The 23,921-nt window shown below is 36.6% G+C and overlaps 2 protein-coding genes across 3 annotated transcripts; one reads left to right on the top strand and one right to left on the bottom strand.

Annotated features, from left to right (window-relative positions):
* Nucleotides 1-1,301: 1,301 nt before the first annotated feature.
* Nucleotides 1,302-10,857, bottom strand: LOC124640061 (nucleolysin TIAR). 2 transcript variants are annotated; one of them, XM_047177666.1, is made up of 5 exons: nucleotides 9,810-10,857; nucleotides 7,703-7,798; nucleotides 2,843-2,930; nucleotides 2,509-2,547; nucleotides 1,302-2,419 (listed from the first exon to the last, which is right to left on the bottom strand). In XM_047177666.1, exons 1-5 carry the CDS (start codon nucleotides 10,668-10,670, stop codon nucleotides 2,358-2,360), a joined length of 1,146 nt encoding a protein of 381 aa, XP_047033622.1. In that variant the 5' UTR covers nucleotides 10,671-10,857; the 3' UTR covers nucleotides 1,302-2,357. The 2 variants fall into 2 exon arrangements, with proteins under 2 accessions (XP_047033622.1, XP_047033619.1); XM_047177663.1 differs by having other exon boundaries at nucleotides 1,302-2,547.
* Nucleotides 10,858-11,616: 759 nt separating this feature from the next.
* LOC124640024 (zinc transporter 7) lies at nucleotides 11,617-23,631 on the top strand. The gene is made up of 3 exons (XM_047177604.1): nucleotides 11,617-12,118; nucleotides 12,234-12,451; nucleotides 21,487-23,631. Exons 1-3 carry the CDS (start codon nucleotides 11,929-11,931, stop codon nucleotides 22,117-22,119), a joined length of 1,041 nt encoding a protein of 346 aa, XP_047033560.1. The 5' UTR covers nucleotides 11,617-11,928; the 3' UTR covers nucleotides 22,120-23,631.
* The last annotated feature ends 290 nt before the right edge of the window (nucleotides 23,632-23,921 follow it).

Raw genomic sequence — 23,921 nt, forward strand, 5'->3', positions numbered from 1 at the left:
TGATTTACAATTGCAATATGATTGTAGAGCAAACTACCAATCGAATGTCGTTGGAATACGATTGGTCTTATATTAGTAGCAGAATGCCCTATAAGGTTAAAACTGCTATTGCGATTCGATTTTGACATTATTAACTTAGGAGAATCGGGCCCCAGGCGATCTTATGTGCGTAGGACTGCTTCGTTGTCGCATAGCGCGATTGCTGTGCACACGGTCTCAAGTTCGATTCAAAATCGCTTTTTGGGTTTTAGAAACTTTCACACCCATGCTGAGGAGAGCATACTAATGTTGGTCCTGCCTGCGCCTGGTCTCTCTTCGGTCGAGTCGGATTGCAGTCCCAGCATACTGTATGAGTGAAGGAATAGGGAGTGCACCTGTGTCTGCGCAAATGCTTGTGCAAATTACGCAGTCTTGATTTACTATTTTAGATGTCCCTGTAAGTCGTTAAAATACTTTTAAGTTTTTAACTTATTTTCAATTATACTGGATGGACATCGATACTAATTCCCGCTTTTGAACAGATGCCGTTATTTTAACTCTTTTATTAGGTCTACCTGGAAGTAACCATGTAATGGAATATTCTTTTTTGTTTCTTAGCATCATAACGTCTTGTAAATTAGCAGCTGTCTTTATGTAGTTCTAAAGACAATATAATTACATTTTGGACTTGTTAGAAGTCTTCTAATAATTTTTGTGTATTTTTAAAAGAGTGTTCTTTTCTGTCTTCTTGATCTTACGAAATTTTTGGTGAAAGCTCTTTGTTACGTCACCATGAATTGTATAATAAATAGCAAAAAAAAATTTAAGGTTAGTGAGAATAGATCATCCACTAAGTTGCTTTAGTGATGAAATATGAGAACCTTCAAAAAGTATCCAAGATGTGGGATCTCCATTGTTCATAAACTTGATTTAATAATTGACTTCATAGGTATTTCTAACTGGCCAAAACAGGTGAATATAAATTAACTCATGGTTTTGTAATGAAATTTGTATATTTCTGCACACTTCGATGCAATAGTTCTCTAATATGCCATGACAGGCCATACACTAGAGAAGCACACGAAGGCAATGGCTGCTTAAAGTAACACGAATATAAGTAAATTGTGTGCTTGAATGGTGTAAGGCTTACCACTCCCGTGATAACAGTAATAACAAATCACTTTGTGTCTCAGTTATATTACTTTAGTTTGGGCTGGATGCCCCGTTTCGAGTGATCAAGTGGAAAAATAAGTTCTGGTATTTCACATAAAGGGTACATAATAAGAGATCGACGCCACTAATAATACAACAATAATCAAAAGTAATTGTAAACTTAAACTATTTATTTATCCTTTTACAAAATTTTACCTTTTCATTATGAATTTACAATAAATTTTAATCATTCACGTTATCCAAACGTTGCTGTATTCGATCACAGATGGACCTAGCAGTCGACTCATATAAAAAAATTTGGACCCAGAAACATAATACAGATGTCGCATATTATATCTAAACGGCAAATCAAACACCCGTTGTCCCAGACCCACAGCTTTATTGACTCACCAGTGTTTCCATACAATAAATCATAACAATTCAGGTCAAACAAAACAACATGTGCCCAACTTAATATAAATAGGTCAAAACTGTCTGGCGCGTCGTGTGAGAGTCCCGGGGAACAGTTCAGTCTGCCAGCGCAGGGCGCCAATAAATATCAACGTATGTACACGAGGCCACTCGCGACACTACTCCCCCTTATATATTTATAACTTTTCATTAAAAATTTATAATTTATTTCGTTATGTCCTATCTATGTAGGTCGACTAACACCGTTGCGCCGTGAATCCGAAACTATACGGTGCTGCGAACATAGCGTCATTTAGTTGTGCCTATAGAAACTAGATGACGCCGGACAACACTCGGTTAATTTAGTGGGTAAGGTCGGTCACAGCAGCGAGGGGAGTCGGCGACCGGCGCCGGAGGCCGAGCTCGGCGCCGGACCCGGCCGCGGACTGCCCTCACTAACCACCTGATGCGTCAGCTGAACGGTATTGCTATTTTCCAACATTTTGTACACTGTTTGACTGCTCTGCCAATGTCAACATCTCGAGATATGTACGATAACTCGATTGCTTATATATTTCGGCACACCACCCGCACTCACTGACGATGTTAGGTCCCTGTAGACAGTGTGCAATGCTTTGAAATATACAATCGCGACGTGAACAACATCGCCGTCATATAATACAGTAACAAGAACAATTTTATACAAATGTAGTCGCGAGCACGGATTGCGACCTGTCGGAGCGTCTCCGCGGAAAACCGCACGGACTTGTACAAAAATAAAATCTAAACCAAAAGTTATCTGTCCGGGGACAGTTTTACAAAATTGACGCAGAGTTCGTATCGTATGAGACAGGGTGCGCGCTGGGCGCGGCGGCGGCTGCGGCGGCTACTGCGACGGGTACTGCGCCGACGGCATCGGCGACGCGTACATCAGCGGCGCCGGCCCGCCGCCCCAGCCGCCCGCGCCCGCGCCGCCCGACCCCGGCATGCTCATGCGGTAGCCCGCTGGAACAAACACGCACTCATTATAGCAACAATAGGAGATTAGTTATAGACACCACATCTAAGTCCAAAATGACTTCAAGTACCAATAACATTTTAATATTATTGAAGGAAAACATCACGGGAAGCTGGAATTAGTTGAGTGTTAAATCTAACATTTTAAAGCTCTCACTTCTCTTTGTAGAGTGGCTCTACAATTTAGGAGTCCAATTTTTAAATATACGCCATGGCCAGTTTTACCCCAATCCAAAGGAGATTTTGAAGTACGTTATAAGTACAATATGAGGGTGTTACATACCTGCCGCAGCGGCTTGCGGGTTGCTATACGCAGTGGCATACTGCTGATAGTAGCCAGGCGCCATGTAGCCCTGTAACGCCGGGTAGCCCTGAAACGTAACGGCAAATCATTAACAAACTGCACAACGATTATATCGGCAACACGCTAACTTACATAACAGTTGTAGTAATTGAAGTTTAGTAAGGTTAAAATTTATTAAAACATTGACGGTTATTTATTACTATTAAACAGCGTTTAGAGAATATACTTAAAAAGGAAAATATTGTGCATGGTGCCGTAGTTTTCAATATGATATCATACATACTTCCCATATATTAGTGTAAATTATAGAGAAGCATAACTTGAATTTAGGAGGAAGAAGAATGTTGAATAAACGCGGAAATAAACGAGGAAGCTTTCTATAGTTATTATTACAATTCTTACTCAATACCAAGCAATATATTCATGCTATCTATACTACACTCATTTCCAAGGCCATATACTCCTTATTGGTGACCAATTTTCCTCCCGTCTCAACTTACCCTATTAAAAAATTGGCTACCAACAAAAATTGGTCGATTAAATAACAATCGGACATGCGCAATGCATGTGCGTGTGTCTAATCGAACATACTGCCAGTCAGTCGGTGATTGATAACGAGAATCATACATTTCCGACTTATAGGATTGCTCATGATAATTACTACTGCACATTTTTTACACGAACTACAGACTAACAAATGTACTAAATAAATTAGACAAAGAAAACTGAAATTCATTAGACTACTATTTAGACTAATTTTGAGGGAACGTGCACCTATTTTCGGAGGAAAAAGTACCCATAACACAAAACTAGGACAAGCTCGCAAGTTTCACCTAAATACGTTGCTAACTTTTTGCGTGAGGCAAACATCCATTCATATAGTCAGTGGCGTAGCGTGGGGGGGGCAGGGGGGGCAAATTCCCCGGGCGGCAGCTTTTAGGGGGCGGCAAAATTTACCCAGTTTAAAAAAAATTGTTCGCAACTAGTCTTAAATAAAAAATAATTAAATTTTCGCGCTCGCTTCGCTCGCGTATTCAGAAACTGTATGCGCTTGATTTTGCATTTGTCAAAAACTAAAAAAAGTTAAGTATGTTAAGTATGTTTGGGCTAAATTTTACGTAATATTTGGTTAAAGTCCGATAAAAATTTCGCGCTCGCTTCGCTCGCGTATTCGGAAACTATATTATGGCTCTTGTTATTGCATTTGTCAACAAACAAAACGTTAAGTACGTTTGGGCAAAATTTTACGTAATGTTTTTTTAAGTCCGATAAAAATTTCGCGCTCGCTTCGCTCGCGTATTCAAAAACGCTATGCCCTTATTTTTAAATCTATCAACAAACAAAAAGTAAAGTACGTTTGGGCTAAATTTTACGTAATATTTGGTTTAAGTCCGATAAAAATTTCGCGCTCGCTTCGCTCGCGCATTTGGAAACTACATAGGCAAGTTTTTCTTTATTTGCATTTGCTTACCTACACAACTGCCGACATGCGTTTAGCAGAGTGCTAATTTAGGTAAACCCGGTTAGTCCCGTAATTTAAATTAATTTGTTAAACAGTTTAAAGTAGCCCCGCTTTTTTAATTATTTCAATTTCATATATACTTATAGGCACCTACTTCACTAGCCTGCGTGCCTAAAAGAATTTTAAAACCTTCAAGAAATCAAGTAACAAAGATATAAAAGAAAAGTCTACTTGAGAACCTCCCCCTTCTGCCAGGGCTGCGGGTTGTTTGAAAAAGTTACCGCGTCTCTGGAACATAAAAGGCCTTCGACGGAACACGACGGTTTTTAGTCAGTAAGAGTCTGACACTCCCTCATCGCTGCTAACCCACAGCGGGAAAAAAACTACCCCTTTTTTGAAGTCGGTTAAAAATGACAAACGGCCAGTAACACTTGTTAAAAAAAATACGCTGGAAGGGGCGGCAAAATCGACAACTGCCCCGGGCGGCAGATACCCACGCTACGCCACTGCATATAGTGTACATAATATTACTAGGATATCATGCTACACAATTGAATGTCATGCACACCAAGCCACGCATAGCTCTCACAAAAACAACGCGTTTAAAATTCAACAGTTCGCTTCATGAACGTGAAACTTTCAATAGACAGATTTGCATATTTCACGCGTCTATATGTACCAATGAAATTCAGTTTAGAAGCCATCGATATGTTTCGAGTCTATTATTGATTTTTAACTTTAGTACATAATGTTGATTATTTGTAGGATACATTTTTATATTACTAAGGAAGCTTTTTGAAAATAAATCAAATGTATCTTTTCCTTTATGACAAAAATATTATTTTTATTCCTAGATTCGGCAAATAGGTTTACTTAGTGGCAAAATAAAAATGCTGGATATAAATTATTTTCGTCTCAAAACCGCAATTTATGTGAGTATGCCATTTTAATTTGGTATGTGAAACAGGTTGTACCAAATTGACTGCAACCTAATAAACTTCTTATTTTTCTCTGTGATATAAATTTTATGCAAATATTAAAATACTGCTGCCGTTGAATGACGTAGGAAGCAAAAATACGGGTTTTGAATGCATTTATTGGCATTAATTAGAAAAATTAACAGCTTTCGCATGGTAAAACGTCAGAAGCTGATTTCGAATTTTATAATATATTTGCTCAAATTTATGTGATCGTGTAAGTATTTTGCTTTTAAGCACGTAGTTTATTTTGCAGATTTTTAATTATACTAGTTAAATAACTTCCAGAAATAAGCCATAACCAATAGAGTTAACTTATTACACTAACAAAACTCGTGTTAAAAAGATACATCATCTCGCATTTGTTTGGAAAATTGATAACAAAGTCGTTATCAGATTCCAGATACTCGTTGCTACATGCGATACAGATTTATATCCTGTATGGTAACACTAACAATTCCTAAAAGTAATAAACAAAGCTTGCAGTTTTATCACGCTCACTGGAATTGACGTAGGTTGGTAACTAGCAGAGTTACGGCGGATCCCAATATTTTATCCATCGCCTACCAGAGATAGTTTTGACATTAGTTCCATACAGGTTATAGTTACCGGCACGGATATTGAGCTCTCGGCGGAAGAGTGGGGATCGCTTTGCGCACTGTACACATAAGGCAATAAATCGCTTCTGCGCAGGTGAAGGTCAGGGCTCAATATCCGTGCCGATAACTATACGTCAAATTCCTATCTCTAGTTACCAACCCAATAGATAGATACAGTATTGGGGCGGTTAGAATTTAATCTTTCAGTCGGAATAAACAATATAAATACCATTCATACAGCTGAGTGTGCACTTAGACGCGATAAATATTTAGGAATATGGTCAACAGGACAAGGGGTTCATTATTTCAGTTTACAAACAATATGAAAGCTGGTTTTCCTTTTGAGATTCTTTTCCATGATTAAAATTTATATCAGATTATGAAAAAGAAATTATGCATTAGGGCTATTTTTGTGCCACGAAAGTAATTAATGTATTCAATGTCAGATAAGTACTTTGTCTAATTTTATTGACAATATATGTAGTTTGAGCTTTAGCGACGGAAATTATAAAGATTAGTCCGGGAAGCCGAGACAAACAAAATGATATAAAAGTTGCATTGTCCAAAATAATTTGTTACTTATTTTAGTTATATTGATTTTCTCGTATTTACATTCTGTTGTAGAGAGCTAGAATTGTATGCGTTTGAATATTGACTTTTTGAATTAAAAAGCAAATATGAAACATTTTTACTTTGTGTTATCGGAAACTACTAAGTTAGTGCTATGTCACATGCAACTATTAAACTACAAAATATTCTACATACCTACTAATACACTAATATCTAGATTTTCTACAGAAAATTGGCGTTATCGCAGCCTTACCTAATAATAGGTTGGCAAGTCGCAATATTTCCAATAAGAATACTTTTATTTTTATTAAAATATCCTAGCTAGGTGAGAATATTACTGAAGCCAAAAATTAAATTAAATCTATCTAATCACACTACAGCGACGACAGATTTTCGAAGAAAAAATGATTTATATCTATCCAAGAAGTTATGACTCATTTTATATTTGGAGACTTCAAAAATCCGCCGTGAATATCTTAAAAAAAAAAGGAAAAAAAACGAAATGAATCTATTAATCACCCATTAGTAAAATTATGTCAAATTAAATTGTACTACCTGATTCTGTATGCGAAGGAAAAAAACAGTGTTTGTATTATATTGATAAAGACAAGTACCTACATACTTATAAATATTGGTCAAGGTTACGAAGCTTTGACAAATGCCGAATACACGCGTAGTCACTCACTCTCACAAGTGACTCAAGATATATGTCAAAACTCAGTTTAAAAATTCATACAAATAGATGTAGGAGAATTTCATAAGTTTAAACCTGCGCTAGCGCAGTTTGTGCTTCGGAAATTTTCCCAGCTTTGTAACCTTGACCCACTGTATGATAAAGTAGTAACATTGTAATGCAACTGCTTACATTTGTGTAAATACCTAATTTCACAGAACTCCTTTTTAGAGCTTGCCGCCATAAAGACAAATAAAACATGGCATGTTGACGCGCGAACATATTGACCAATATGTCGTGACGTAAGCATTCAGCCAATGACAAAACGGTACATTTGGCAGCTTGTGTATCAACAAGACTTGCTGCATTTTTACTTAATTAGTGGCATTATTTTGCTGTTGATTCTATCTGGTTTTTTTTTTCGATTTAGCTTTCTTTAAATATTGGTCAGATAATAAAGCAATTTTACTTGTCAAAAATTGGATGCTAGCGACTTCATGAAGCCTATAGGATTTGATGGGAGAATTGGAGTAAAATATATAAATTGTTGATATTTACCTGAGCGTACCAGTAGCCCATTCCTTGTTGATAGGGGTACGGGTACTGCGTTTGTGCACCCATCGCGGGCGGCGCCGCTGTCGCGTTGTTCGTACTCTGAAATTATATTCATTTTCATGTTATTTGGATACAAATAAAATAGCATTTGAAATTACATATTTAACAGCATACTTGCTCAAGTAAATTAGGTCTGAAACTTGATAAAACAACTAAAATGATTTGTTTATGAAAAATTAACTTAATATTTTGTCACTTATGCAGGAAGGTTATTTAGTGAGTGTTAGACAGGAAGTCATAAACAATATATTAATTATGCCACTTACTGATGAGTGTTTCTTAAATACCAAGCGACAACTACTTATATTTTATTATAATAGGTTTGTTGCCATGAGAGATTTGACCTCAATACTAAATGAATTAATATATGCTTGCATAGATTAGAATTTTAGATTAACTACTTGATAAATACATATACTAATTTTATTGCAGTTAACTCTTATCTGCATACACTGAAACTTTTGGAACAAGTAGCTAACTTCAGAATATTTATTCATTTACTTTATTTTATTTTTAGAATCACAACTAGCCTACGTAAATGACCTGTTCAAAGACTTTAATTGTGGTGCAAATGAGGAATGTTACTAAAAAATATAAAGTATTCTATCTAAATGGTCATAATTGGCTATGAATATATCAATAAATTAGTCATTCTTCTAACTGTAATTTCCTAATTGATAATGTAAAAGCATTTTTGATACATTTTTATACAATTTCATTTGATAGGTACTCTCAATTCCGTCTTGAAAACTACACAAAGCGAGAACCATGTTTGTTGTAACAAAACAAATGTGACATCTCAACCACAGCTGTTGTTTTGTTTTCATGAATAAATGACAATTAATTGTTTCAAGTCCACAAGAAAGTTTGTAGTAAGAAACCAACTAAAAACGCACAGACATAAGGTAAATTTTACAAAAACGCTCATGTGTTTAGGGTGACTTGGCAATTTTGTTTATGTTGTCAAGTTTTTCCGTGTGTTTGGTTATTGATATTAAGGATAGCTACTATGAGTATCTAATTAGAGTGATAAAATAAATTATCGAAATAAAGATTCTTTAAAAACAAAAGAAATTGTGTTTGAATTGTATCATGAAATAAACATAACCTACAAATTATGGCCGAGCTAAGATTTCTGCAAGTAATCAACAGGTTAAAATTTTAATAAACAGGTGATTTTATATGTGTATACCTAGACAAAAATATGATTAGGTTTTATGGGAACAACTGTTAAAATTCTAATGAGGTTCTGTTTTTTTTTTGATAATTATCATGTTAACAGAACAAACATTTTTCCATAGCAACACATTAGGAAAATAACTATTTTAATGTGTATTACCATTTAATGCTACCAGATTATCAGTACATGCAATAATAATTAATCAAATTTGTTGTTGTGCTGTTTTTCCATCAAATTAGTCAAGTGTGACCCAATGTTTGATCGATATGACAAGGTCATTGACTCCCAAATACTGCAAATATTTACTAGGCACTATTACTAGCACAAAATGTGCCAGGTTCCATGTTCAACTGTTTATCTACCATAACAATAAAAGTAAATATGCTTCTGGAATGAATAATTTTGCATAAATATACCTTCTATTGCACTTAAGCCTTTTTGATGTCATACAGAGGGTTATGACCTGGCGTAGACCAATAAAATTGGTTTATATAACAATAAAAGGCTGGCTTGTATTGTAAAGTCTAATTTTCCAATAAGGAATTTGTGTATTGCAAATCTTTATCAAAACCATCACGAGTTTACTGCCTGATAAGCTTGTATAGAAGCATCTTATTACATTTTGTATTTTTTCAACTAAGCTAGACTACTAGGTAATTACAAACATATTTCAGATGTAATTACTTACCGCTATTTTCATTTGTTATACTCTGTCTTGATTGGCTTAGTACAGACAAGTACCACCCGTTTAAAGACTGATATAGCCCGTTCTGGATGAATTATCAAGATTCTGATTCATGATTTTACCTTATTCATGGGAATATTTGAGCTGCAAAGGAATATTAGTTACCTGAAGACAAATATACAAACCTGGTTGTCTCCTCCTCCATTCTCTTTTCCCCAGAAACATTTAACTATGTGCCCGCTAATTTCTGTGTTATGTGTTGCTTCAATGGCATGCGCTGCCGCTTCTTTAGTAGTAAACCTAATGAAGGCATAACCTTTATCCCTGAACACTCGTATGTCCTGTATCTGGCCAAACTGTGAGAATGTGTTCTGCATCAACTCCTCAGTGATAACATTGCTAGTGAAGCCCCCGCAGTAAACCGTCGTGTTCGTCGGGGAGCTCTGATTGTACACCTCGTCAAATGTCGGCTGTTTTGCTCGCTTGCTGCTCGGCGCTCCTTCATTTGGCTTCGACGGCGGCTTGCGCGTCGACCAGTTAGTGCGTATGGAGCGAGAACCTAACCACTGCCCGTTCATTGCCTGAATAGCGGCCTCTGCATCAGCCTTCTTAACGAAAGAAACGAAAGCGTACCCTTTAGATTTGAGCGTTTGTGGGTCGCGGACTATCCGACAGTTCGAAATTTCACCGAATGGCGCAAACGCCTCTCTCAATATGTGCGTTTCGATCTCTGGTGATAAATCTCCTACGAATATGTGATGATGGTTGCTGGTATCAGTCTTCGGCTGATTGCCAGGACTCGTAGCCCAGTTAACCTTCATTTCCTTGTCGAGGACCACTCGCTTGTTCATGGCGGCCAGAGCTGTAGCTGCCGCCGTGTGACTTGTAAACTCGAGGAAGGCATAGGGATCGTTGCCGGGCTCGCGGATTATCTTACAACCTTTTACTTCGCCTATTTGTCCGAACAACGTACATATGAATACTTCTGTAACACTCGCGTCCAAATTACCGACGTAGAGAGTTTTAGGATGGCTTTCGTCGCCCATATTAGCTTATATCGTAATCTAGCGATTACTTAATTACGACTATGAACACTAATATTGAAAATAAGCGTTAATCAACGTGTTATTTCATCACATAAAACATTGGATGACGGATAAAAGAAGGAAAAATGTCGCAAACAGCGCCTAGAACTTCTCGAAAGACGTTGCTGTTGACTCGTGAAACGTTCACTTTTCGGAAACAAACGCATCTATAGACGAATTTCCGGTGGAATTGATTTGAAAAGTTGGCGGGAAGAAACTTATATTAAGCTTTATGAGTTTCAATCTCAACAAAAATTGGTTTCGGCATAAAAATCATTTTATTTGCTATGCTTAGAAGTATTCTTTAATTATTTTAAATTAATTATTTAATAAAAGCGAATGTGCATTTTCAAGTCATAAACAATGTAAACGAATGTTCATAGATTTCATGCAAAACTTTTCCGGAAACGAGTGTCAGTTGAAAGTCTATGACTCATCGAAAAGTGTGCTTTCAATTACAAATATTTTCCATGAATTCCAGTTTTCTATTGGCTCTCAATGTGACTTTCTATTACAGACCAATAAGAACCTGTTCAGTGTTTCAAAATTGATAAGAAATTAAAGCATAGACAAAATTAAACAAAAGAGTCCTCTACAATGATACATGAATGATACTGGGAAATTGAAGAATATCGTATAGGTAATTTAAAACGATTCCCGGCGAATTCTTTAAATATATAAAAATAATAAATATTATTTTGTTATCAACAATAATGTCAACTCTACAGGAAATAAAACAACAATTAATCAAAACAGATTTTTAATAAAAACAAGGCAATTATTCTACTAGCATAGACAAAATGGTAAAATCTTCACGCAATATTATCAAAACATATATTTTTTGTATTTTAGTTTTCACAAGAAAAAGGGAAAATATACGTGATTGACGAAAGAAAAAAGTTGGTAACATTATCACGATAAATTTTTTGACAGTTCGACAGCGACAAGTTGAGTTGTCGCACGATGTAAAGTTTATAAATTATTAGAAAATCATTACTAAAGTTTGTGTAAATGAAATAGGATACGATACTAGACACTACCGTTTTTTCAGTAACGTTATTTTCCTATAAAATCCAATATCCAAAGTTATTATCGTGCGAGGTTAGAACCGCTTGTCAAGTACACGTATGCAGCTATGTTATTATAGTCTTATGTTCAGATTTTGTGATTTTTGAGTGAAATGACGTGAAAAGAACCCTAAGGAAACACACGAAAAACAATGTTGCCCCTTACGCAAAAGGACACGCGGGCCCCGCGCGGAACTGTGGGTGGAATACGTGAAAAGATAGCAAATTGGATGAGACTAATTTATTCTGATAAGAATTCGAGGAATCTATTCCTGTTTCTTTTACTAAATTTGTCCTTCGCATTTGTCGAGTTGTTTTACGGTGTATGGACGAATAGTTTAGGTGAGTTCCTTAAATATTACATTTTGATGTGATTTTTGGTTTATATTTTCCTCATACTCACTTGTAGCATATTGTTAATTATTGTTGTGCTACTTTGCCCTTATTTTTGTTGTAGGTCTAATTTCTGATGCATTCCACATGTTCTTTGATTGTACGGGGCTGGTGGCGGGGCTTGCCGCCTCCTTGGTGTCGAAATGGCGCGCAAACGAACGGTTTTCGTATGGCTACGCGAGAGCTGAAGTACTGGCTGGATTTGTAAACGGCCTGTTCCTGTTGTTTATAGCATTTTTCATAATGAGTGAGGCTGTGGAAAGAGCTATTGAGCCACCAGAGGTAAATACTTATTTTAACTTTTTACATTCATTAATATTTTTCAGGCAGTTTTAAGAAGTCCATCAATTTAAAGCTCAAATGTCTTATTACAAAGTAATCTCTGCTGCTTTACTTGGAGATTTCAGTACAAATTAAGTATTAAATTCTAAACAAATACATTGTTTAAGATGTGTATTAAACAAATAAATAACTATAAAATTCTACCAAACCGAATTTATTAAGAAAGAAGTACTAAATCATTTTTAATCAATACTGATAAAATTATATTCAAAGGTTTACTTAATCTTTTATCTTTATTGTTATACATAAAATATTTAACAAATTAACTATTATGAAGTGATTACTTGAATTTATTTGACACTAGCGGTGTTCCTGCATTCTATGTGTGTCCCTTGGTAAATACTGCTCACATCTGGATTAAATATAGCCTAAGTTACTTGGTGTTATTGTAGCTTTCCAATAATGAAAGAATTTTTCAAATTGGTTCAGTAATTTCAGAGCAAAAAAACAAACAAACAATATGAAAAAATGTTTCCTCTTATTATATTAGTATAGATAAAAATATCTTCTGCTCTTTGGATCAAATATATGTATACCATTCATATCATTAAGAGAAAGCGATAAAAGGATAATGAATATTATTAGTAAACTATTTCTATTCACTGGCCGACTGGATCAAACATTGGATCAAATCTTATGATTGATCAATCCATATGGCTGAGAATATTGCCAAAAACTATCTTCTATCTAGAATAATTTAATAATCTAGATTCTATCATTTATTATAAGTCAAGATAGCTAATTCATTTAAGCCAAAAAATATAGGGAAGGTAGCTTAGACCCGGGACAAGAACATGAGATAGTTTTTGTCACCATCTGGCTATAGGAACCAGTTATTGACGCGGGTAAAACTGGTTGCGGATACTAGTGTTAGTATAGTTTTTTTTTTCTGACACTCATTGACACTGGCCTAATATAAATTTTAAAAGGCCAAGTTTATAAGGTCTAATGCAGTAGTGACAGACTAACAATTCACTATAGTTCGGCCATTCAGAGAATGCGTTCCTGACACGTCGCGATTGAACTGACGACGTAACTTTGCAATGGCGTTGCAGTTACGATAAAAATATTTTTGCTGGTTGTTTACCGTTTTAACAATTGAGGAGCATTAAAACAACATTATTATATCAATAATCAATGAATGTAGTTACGTCGTCAGTTCAATCGCGACGTGTCAGGAACGCATTCTCTGAATGGCCGAACTATAACCTAAATGGGTACAGATGAAATTACTTACAGTAACTCCATAACAATTCAATTGTTTTAAACACTACCTTGATAATAAGTTATTATGTTACACATATCACACAATTATCGACCTTAATCTCCTTGTAATATGGTCCAAGGAGGTTTAACTGAGAAAAAGTTAACAATATCAGCAGAACTAATCATCTTTATGGTACCATTGAGTTAGCAAAACAATAAATCATTGAAACTAGGTTTTCTTAAGAAAGTATCAGTTTTTAAATTGTTTATTTCATTTATCATATTACAATCTGAAATATTTTTAGATATGAAATGAATATAGATATAATTGGCATTTACATAAATATGCATTGCAAGTTTATATGAAGTAAAAAAAATGTCTTTTTCTATAATTGCTACAAGCCTGAAATGCAGGCAATTTAACATCTCAACAATTTTTAAGCCTTATTTTAAGTTGACTTACTATTAACGTGATGACATAAAGTAAGTAATTTAACTTAGCATTAGTACTCCCTTAACAAGTACGAAAAAAAACACTAAACTGCCGATTTGCGTAATTCCTACAAAAAGTCGGCATTTGAAAATATGACTAAAATAAATAATCAATCAATACAATAATACAAACAAAACTATATGCTATGATACACCACAACATGCAAAACTTTCACCCATTAACGTTGGCCAAGCGACTTTCAACACAGCGACATTGCAATAGTGTTGAAATTATATTGCCAAATAGCAGTGACAATTCTTACTATAGTGCACGTATTTTATAAGTTTTATTTGCTAAGAGTTTATTGTCAAATAAATAACTTGCGTTGCAGCATTAGTACCTGCCAATTATATGGTGTGGTCTTGATACCATTTACGAGAAAAATATAGGTAGTTTTCGTGCTGAAAAAGATACTATTTTTACTAAAGCAGATGAAAGAAAATATTTTTTAACCTAGTTCCCAAAAAGGATGAGGTTGTCAATTCGGATGTTTCTCTTTTTTTTGGTTTCCTTAGCAAGCCCGATACATTTTTATTTAAGCCTGTGAACGATGTCCTACTCTTGGCACAGATATCCTTTTGGCACCCATTTGTCACAGAGAAACGTTTGGCCCGGTTTTCGTTTCTTCCGGCGTACCGAAGTACAGTGGCGCCTTCCTGCCTTTTCTTAGTCCATTATTCTATAGCTATTTGTTATTGTAATTTAAAAACTAGACTAATATGACACTAAAAGCTCCGGAAGAATCAATGTCAAAAATTCTTCCACTGTTGGGTAGCTACCGAGTAACATAGGCTGTATTTTGTCCCGGCACGGGAACAGGTGCGCCCGGCCACGAATTATTCCGCGGGACAGCCAGTCTGCTATCTTAGAAGGAGTTTAACTCCACTTAATAGATTGATTCATTGGATGAATTCCGGTTTTGCAAGTCTGAAGCTTACTTAGCTAAATATGGACCTATAGATGGGCGATACGATAATCGCTAGCCGTGGAGGTCAAGTAACCAAGTAATCGTAAAAAACAGCTCAGAAGCAGAAGTGTTGCTGAACTCTAAATCTCGGGGTCAAGTGACTTGGATGCGGGTATTTTCTCTCTCTTTCTTATGATTAAGTTAGGGTCTCGGGGATTCACATATCACAGTTTTGTGATAAACCCATGCTTTGATTATTTTTCCAATTGATAGTAAATATGAATGCAATACGATGATTCTTGACGTTGCAACTGAAGCCGGAAACTTTTTGAAGCAAATTACTGTGCCTGTATACCCCATATTATTTACCATGGGGATCTTTCATCCAAATACGAACGAAGGAATGAACGTTAACAGCAGTTCCCAATATACCTACTATACATCTGTCTTGCGTAAAGTCCCTTATCAGTGCTATCTTCGCTTAAAAAGTATTTCATTTGACTGCTCGTCGCAAGAGATTTGAACAGTGATGTGAGTTAAAAATCTCACGTTTTGTTTATGTTAGCGATCAGGAAATGTCTTATGATGTCATGTCTCCTGCAGCTGATAAAACACGACACGTATTGTTAACTAGCTGCTTCTCGTTGTTTTACCCTCGTTCCCGCACTTGGATAAGAACATTAATCCTCTTTAAAGAAGATAGTTTATGCTCTTTCTCAGGCTCTAGAGTCTTTACAGTGTCAAAATTTATTTTTGGTTCAGTAGTTTGGCGTGAAAGCGCTACAGCTGGAATTAATTTCATAGTTATGGATACAAGATACCTACTTTATTTGTGTATTAGTTATAATATTAACATAGATTACTAAACAGGTAAATATTAGTAAGGATTTTATTACAGGTGTTCAAATTAAACCTAACACTTGAGTATTGGCTACCTTAGTTTATCTCAATGTTAAACCATTTTTTTACGACGACAACAAAACGGCATTTTTATTACTTGCATGTTTACAATGTTTTATCCAAGCCAATAGTGCTGTAACACCTATATTTCTGTCAGAAGTACACATAAGTTCAAACAGACTCGATCAACTTAATCGAGTCGATAAAAAAGTAAACGAAGGGACATTGCCCAACTCAATTTGGCTTCCCGTAATTAGATTAAGATCGCTTTGCAAGATAAAACTGTTTTCACTACTACATGTTAACACGTGAATGTAATTTTTGTGGCCTAACGTGATACAGATAAGTTTCGTTATCCGTTATTGTTAGGCACGTGTTTTAATATCGTTGGTGCTGCAACTTATCTTGTGATTGTAACTTTAATTGCATCAGAACTTACTTGATTGGGTGTTCGTGTTACTGCGATTATGTAAGACTGGCTTCTGCCAGCGCACTAACGTAGATTTGAGCAATTTAGCTGGCCAAAAGTCTTTTTTTTTAAAATAAAGGTTATCATCAAATTGTGGGTAAAATGGAAAGAGGAATACCCCAGCAATAAGAATTTACCACATCTACCTACCAAACATGCGATATGCGCTTGCACCAGGAGTTGGAACTTGACCTTAGTGCAAATTTTACGTTATACGTTTTTAGAGATCTCGGTAGACGGTATTAAAGAAAAATTATTTTTGTGCTATCTAATTGATATTAAGCAACTATTATGATGGATTCGAGTTGTGTAGGTAACAGTTATTATATTTTAATATATTTTAAGTGTGATCACTTAATTTTTTATAGTATTATTTCAATTTTAAAAGAGGGTGTGTAAGCAAAATATTTTTTTAGTAATTTTCTTGTTTAAACACAATTTTGTTATATTATCGCGTTCGACCGCGTAACATTTTTTTTAGTTTTAGATATTTGACATATTAAACTAGCTTACGACATATTTTTTGGCTGCGGATAGCTGCGGATGTCCGACTTACAGGCTTTTTAAGATTTGAAGCTCATACAAAAATAAAATACTTTTTTCTTTAAAATGTCACAAAGTGCATTTTTTTTTGTTTTGAGTACCTCTGGCGTAAAAATAGTGACCCTACGTTATATCTATACATATAATAAATCTGTAAAAAAACTGTGTCTGTACATTGAATATATTTAAAAAATAATAATTGGGTGGGGTTTAGAAACAGTAATGGAGCACAAATCCAAAAAAAAAATTCTGTCTGTATGTCTGTATGTCTGTATGTCTGTATGTCTGTTTGTTTGTACACGCTAATCTTCGGAACTACTGAACGGATTTCAATGATTTTTTCTTTGTTGTATCAGTATTAAGCCTGGTCAACATATAGGCTATAATTTATCTTCGAAACTTGAAGACCTGATGCAGAACACCAACAGACCAACAAAACTATAAGAGATACAAAAATGGTGCCATGGCAAAAATTGTTTCATATGATGAGCATTTTCAGCTGAGATAATAAATTTTAAGATCTGGAACACCTGATGTGGAACCCCAAGAGCCCAGCTTCTCTGTACCATATACAGGTATGACGTTTTAGCAAAAGTTGTTCAATTTGATAAGCACTTTCTATTGACTTATAAAAATTGAAGATGTAAAACACCTGATGTGGAACGCCAGGAGCCCAGCTAGACTATAGCATATAGAGGTATGACGTTTTAGCAAAAGTGGTTCAACCTGATAAGCACTCTCTATTGACGTATATACATCGAAGATCTGGAACACCTGATGTGGAACTTCAAGAGCAATACTACACTTGAAATGTATAGAAATGAATGTTATGAAATAGGTGGTATGGTGAATCAAAAAAAGGAATTAGTCCGTCTTTTAAGGTGTCTACACACCAAAGCCGCTGACGCCGGCGGCACAGCCCGGCGGCCCAACCCGCCGGCCGTATTTTGTACAATCATGCCGCCGGCTTGCGCCCGCGCGGGCAAGCCGGCGGGGCAGCATGCCGATGCCGACGGCATCCCTCTCCACTCACTCAGTCAGTTGCCCGCCGGCTTTCATAGAGTATTTGACAATTACTAGAACACCACATGCCGCGGCAGTCGTGCCGCCGGCATTGCCGCCGGCAAAGTCGTTCGGCTTGGACATTCTGAAGCCGCCGGGTTAACCCGCCGGCACTAAGCCACCGGGCTGTGCCGCCGGGTCAGCGGCTTTGGTGAGTAGACCCCTTTAGATAATCCTAAAATAATGGACACATATTTTTTCTTTTCTCCTTCTCACAAACAAATAATAACGAAGATATAACACGCTTGAATTTATTTTGTGTTAAGTCACTGCTTAGTACAAATTTTACATACCTAGACGTGGCGTCACGAGCCCCCACTCTCCGAATTTGTTGCGTTATATCTCATTATTACTTTGTATATCTCTTCCAGACCTCGGGACTACAGAGTTCCGAATTTTTGGGAGGCAAACGTGGGGCCGAAGCCACGCTGAAGCCCTTTTGAGACAACTTTAATGAAATGGTGAAACAAAACCGACGATTATTCCTTTATACACTATAGAAATGAACCCAAGGACAATCCCCGGTGGACGTCGTTAAAAAAAAGACAATCCCCGGTTCTGTGCTATACCATTGCTAACTGTTGATGAAAACTACTTGGGCTATTGTGATGGGATGCTAATGAACTAGGAATGGGGAAACTACGGGAACTATGGTACGTGCCGATGACAATGTATTAGATACATGTAAAAATGGTGAAATGGTAAAAATGGCAGGTGGAGACTCGCTAGCTCACTTACTGGGCCTCCGGAAATCAGTCACTGAATAGCAACAAGAGGGCAACAGGGACATGAGAGGCTGAAGTGTGAGGATACCTCGGCGGATTTTAAACGCAGATTACGCGCTCCCTGTGGGTCACTTACCACGAAGCACCTATCCTCCGAGCATTGCTACTAACCCTGCTCTAGCGACTCCACTCTGAACGGCCAAGCCAAGCCAGAGGCGTGAGACCTACCTAACCCCCGTTATGGTTCACTCCGACCGGCCGGAGATGGGGTTCAGTATACTCTCCCTGGAGAACTCAGTATATATAGCCCACCGGGGTCGCTACTCCCCGTCATCAGCCTCAGATGTCCTGCGGTGCCTATATCTCATTATTATTGTCGTTATTATCTCAAGAGCCTTTGTCCCAAATATGTTAGAGTCGACTTCCAGTCACGATGCAACTGAGTACCAGTGTTTTACAAGGAGCGACTGCCTATCTGAGCTCCACAACCCAGTTACCCGCTCAACCCAATACCCCTTGGTAATATTGGTCAGACTTACTGGCATCTGACTACCCATAACGACTGCCAAGAATGTTCAATGACAGCCGGAACCTACAGTTTAAAATCCTCTCCAAATAACGGTCATTGGTATCCAAAATATACGTAGAAAGTACATACGAACTTAGAAAAGCATTGGCAGGTACTTGCCAGACCTGGAATCAAAGACGCTCATAATTGAGAGATTGGTTCTCTACCCACTAAACCACCACGACTTCCACTAAGTCATCACGACTTTGTCATCTTAGTAACATTTAATGTTTTTTAACGTATTAATACGTGTAATATTTTTGCCACACACAACTTAAATGCGGACTAATTAGAATCACTACTTTTATCCGTATGGTCACGTCTTTTGCGGTTCAGTTCTCAGCGTTTTGTTTAGTCTGCTGTGCTTTTGCCGTTGAAGTACAAAAATTAAATATATGGAACGTTTCTAATGGCTATGCATATTCCGTTGTTTTCAAGTCAACGGGCCCTTAAAATTCAATATCAGACGGTTCAGATCTTTGATTTTGCTGACCCCGTAGTCGCTGGCATAAGGGACTTTATCCGCGTACGAAGTCGCGGGCAGAAGCTAGTTTACAATAAAATACAATAGCAAGATCTGACTAATTTGGAAGAAAAACTAAATTACCTAGGAAACTAACTTTTGACCTATTAGGGTGACACACCTGATAATATAAGCAGTTTTAAACAAAGATTTGCATATTTTAAAATAGCTACGAAAGTAAAAAACTGAAACTGTAAAAAAAATCCTTAAAACTAATGAGAATTGGTTAAGCAGAACATTTGAACGCCCGACAAGTGTTGGAAATCGACCGGGGCGGCCATCTAAATCACTTAAAGATTGTAGTGAGAGGACTAAACGAAGGAAAACTAAAGAAATACGAAACTGAAGAAATGTGACCAACAAAAAAAAAACATCAAAACAAGATTATTTTGCCCTGAAACAATAAAATATGCTACTACCAGCTGAATCAAACACAGAGTCTGATATATCAGAGGCAGAAAGTGAGGAATAAAAAAATATTTTTTTTTTTTTTACTACATTACATATTATTTTGAAATAGATATAATAAAAAATATCATAACTACTTTTAAAATGAAAATATATGATACTCTACATTAAAAAAAAAATATTTACGGTTTTTTTCAATAAAACATGCTTATTATCAAAATACAATGCTTAAATAAAATAAATAATAAAATAATGATAAAATAAAGATAGAAAAAACGAAATACATTGTAAAATATTTTTGGCCGCCTAAATTGGTCAAATCTACGTACGTGCAGCGGTTTCACCCGCATCCCGTGGGAGTCTTTGCACGGAAAAAAGGGAGCCTATAGCCTTTCTCAATAAATGGGCTATGTAACACTGAAAGAATTTTTCAAATCGTATCAGTATTGACAGCATGGCCGTTTTACCAAAGTCCCTGGAGAAGGACCTCCGCCAACTGGGTCAAAGTAGTCTTTAATCTGTCGCAGGCTCTAGGCTACCGGTTCAGTAGTTTTGGGGTGAACCCGAGGCGACAGAGTAGAGTTACTTTCGCATTTATAATATTTGTAAGGACGTAAGGATGACAAACAAAGAATGCAGCTTTTTGCATTGCAACACAGATCCTAATCTGATGTGGAAAGTAGAGACAAGAAGAAAACAATAAAAATGTTCAACATGTGGTGCATAAAACGACCATGAACTAAATAACGGACCGAGAGCGGTTTATTTAAAACTCATGACGCTGTAATTAATTTTAACATTGAAATTCTGCTTACTCTCGGAAAAGGACCGCAGAATTTGCAATTTTGCACACATTTATTTTATGAACGCGATTCCTGTAATAAAATCTCATGCTCTGAATATCCCATCACATCTGAGAGGGAGTGCTAGATGCAAATAAAGCTAAACACAAAAGCGACGAAGGCCACGGCCACCTGATAATCAGCCAAAGCAATGTTCGTATTAATACGATTTCCACAAAGTTAATTTGTAGATTATTACTCAACTGCAGAAATAGTGAAATCTACTACTTCCGACCACCAATGTCTAATCAATCGATTATCTAACTTGCACAAGTCCTTGGCAAATTCTTAACATGAACTTAAACTCATTCTATTTTTATAAATTCCAGGTAAAACATGAACGGCTGCTGCTGGTATCGATACTGGGTTTCCTGGTGAACATGGTGGGCATATACGCGTTCCACCACGGGCACGGTCACGGCCACGGTGGACATGGTCACTCCCACGGCGGCCACGGCCATTCACACAACCACCATGGTCACTCCCATGACGACGACAGCGAGGCCCCCACCGGTGCTGGCTCCGCCATCATGAGAGGAGTGTTCCTTCACGTACTGGCTGACACCTTAGGGTCCGTCGGTGTTATCATCTCAGCTATCCTCATGAGAACGTTCGGCTGGATGAGAGCCGACCCCATCTGCTCCATGGCCATAGCTCTCCTCATAGCCGCGAGTGTGATACCTTTAGTGCGCGACTCCGCGGGCGTGCTCATGCAACGGACTCCTACCTCACTCGAGCGCGCGTTACCCAACCTTTACACGCGCGTGGTCGGCCTCGCCGGCGTGCACGCGGTCCACGAACCGCACTTCTGGACGCTGTGTAGTGACGTCCACGTGGGTGCACTTAAAATAGAAGTAGCCAAGGAAGTGGATCCAAGGTACGTGACGGAGCAAACGTCGCGGATCTTCCGCGAGGCCGGCGTCAAACATCTGACGGTGCAGCTCGACTACTACCCACTCTGATGATCACAAATATACACATGCCCACGCAGTGGACCCGTGTTTTGTATATAAGGAAAATAAGTTAATTAAATGTACTGTGCAATTATGATTTCGATTGGATGACTGTAAGATTTAATTTTTGTATGTTTTATTAATTATGTTGTGATGAAGAAATTCGTTCTATTTTTTTAACTGTACCCCAAACATTTCCATAAATTTATTTATTGGATACAATCTGTATTGCCTTTAAATTACCTGCTTCAAAAGTATTGGTTTAGTGTATATTATTATAGCATTAATTGTTTGCTATGAAGTATAGCTATGTGTAGTATATTTTTATATTATATTTATCCTTTTTAGTTACTTTTTTATATTTACCTAACATTCTAATTAATCAGACATGGAACTTTGTCATATGGTAACTTTGAAAACTGAAATTGAACAATATTTTTGCGACATCTATGTGCTACAGGCTGGACGTATTGTACAAAAGTATCGTGTGCCGATAATAAGTCGTTAAAATGGAAAATCAAGGCTGTCTTGCATCACAAGTAATTGGAATAGAATTTGTTTCAGTCCGTCTAGTCTACAGTCTAGTAGATAGGTTCGTTGCAGTTTCCCACGATTCTGTATTTATTTTATAATTAAAACAATATTGAATTAGCAAATTGATAGTTAATTTAACATTTACAAGTTTTTAATAGTGTAAATAACTATGGCTTGCTCTGTCGTTGTTTGTAACTTATTGTGTAAAACAATTTAAGTAATATTATAAATTAATTTATATTTCATCCGCTTGAGATTTTGCTCAATCTCCATGAAAAAAATGAGCATAAAATAAATAAAAAGTGCATTTAAATTCGTAAAATTTTGATAAAGTTTGATAAAGTTATAAAATAAAATCCATGACCCGCAGTATTTGTATAGAGTAAAGAATTTTATAGAAAGGCCACAAATATTTTCGGCTTATAGACTAAACTCAGGGATTTGGCTGTAGGTACTATGTTTAGTACTTCAATAGATAATAATTTACGTGATAGAATCGCTGTGTAATTAAAAACAAATTTTATAGAGGGCATAATTAAATTAAACTATGATAATTATCCAGCCACTAAGGAACCCTCTAAAACTGTTGCCTACCCCTGACTTTTGAATAATAATTCCTGTTGTAATCCACCCTTCTTTGCAAGATGATAGTTTATGATTTGTGTCTAGCCATCTCAACGTTATTTAAAAGTATAGGGAGAATAATAGCAGCTACTAGTTAAGGTTTAACTATATTTCTTCTAGATATCAACCTTCAAACACGTAGCATTACATTATATCCGTCCTTGTTTCACTCGTAGAAAGTCCTCAATTCCTAAACTATCATTAAGTTTTAGAAGGGTGGTGAAATAATTTCTAAGTGCTAATGTTTCTGTTTTTATATTACAAAGGTACAATGTTTTGTGAACATAAGAACCGCTCTTCCAACGAGATGTGTATTTGCGAACCCGAAATCAGTTTCTACGAGATTAAACATAAGTTACCGAATGTATGTGTTTTATTTCATTTTTCATATAGGAACCTTACTACTGTATACGATTAGAGTTATCCACTACGAGCATTAAGATTGTCCATAACTAAGAGATGAGATATCATACAATCAGAGAAACCCCAGTGTCTCAAGTAAAAAGAGGTTTGATGGCTCATCGGCTGAAGGTGGTCGCCCACTCCACTCGTGGCTTTCATACTTCCTTCACGTGCTCATAACGTTAATCATATTCGCGCAGTGACACCTCGAATCATTGGGTTAGATGGGATTGGTGTGGTGTTTTTCAAAT

Source organism: Helicoverpa zea, chromosome 20 (assembly GCF_022581195.2).
Source record: "Helicoverpa zea isolate HzStark_Cry1AcR chromosome 20, ilHelZeax1.1, whole genome shotgun sequence".
NCBI lineage: Eukaryota > Metazoa > Arthropoda > Insecta > Lepidoptera > Noctuidae > Helicoverpa > Helicoverpa zea.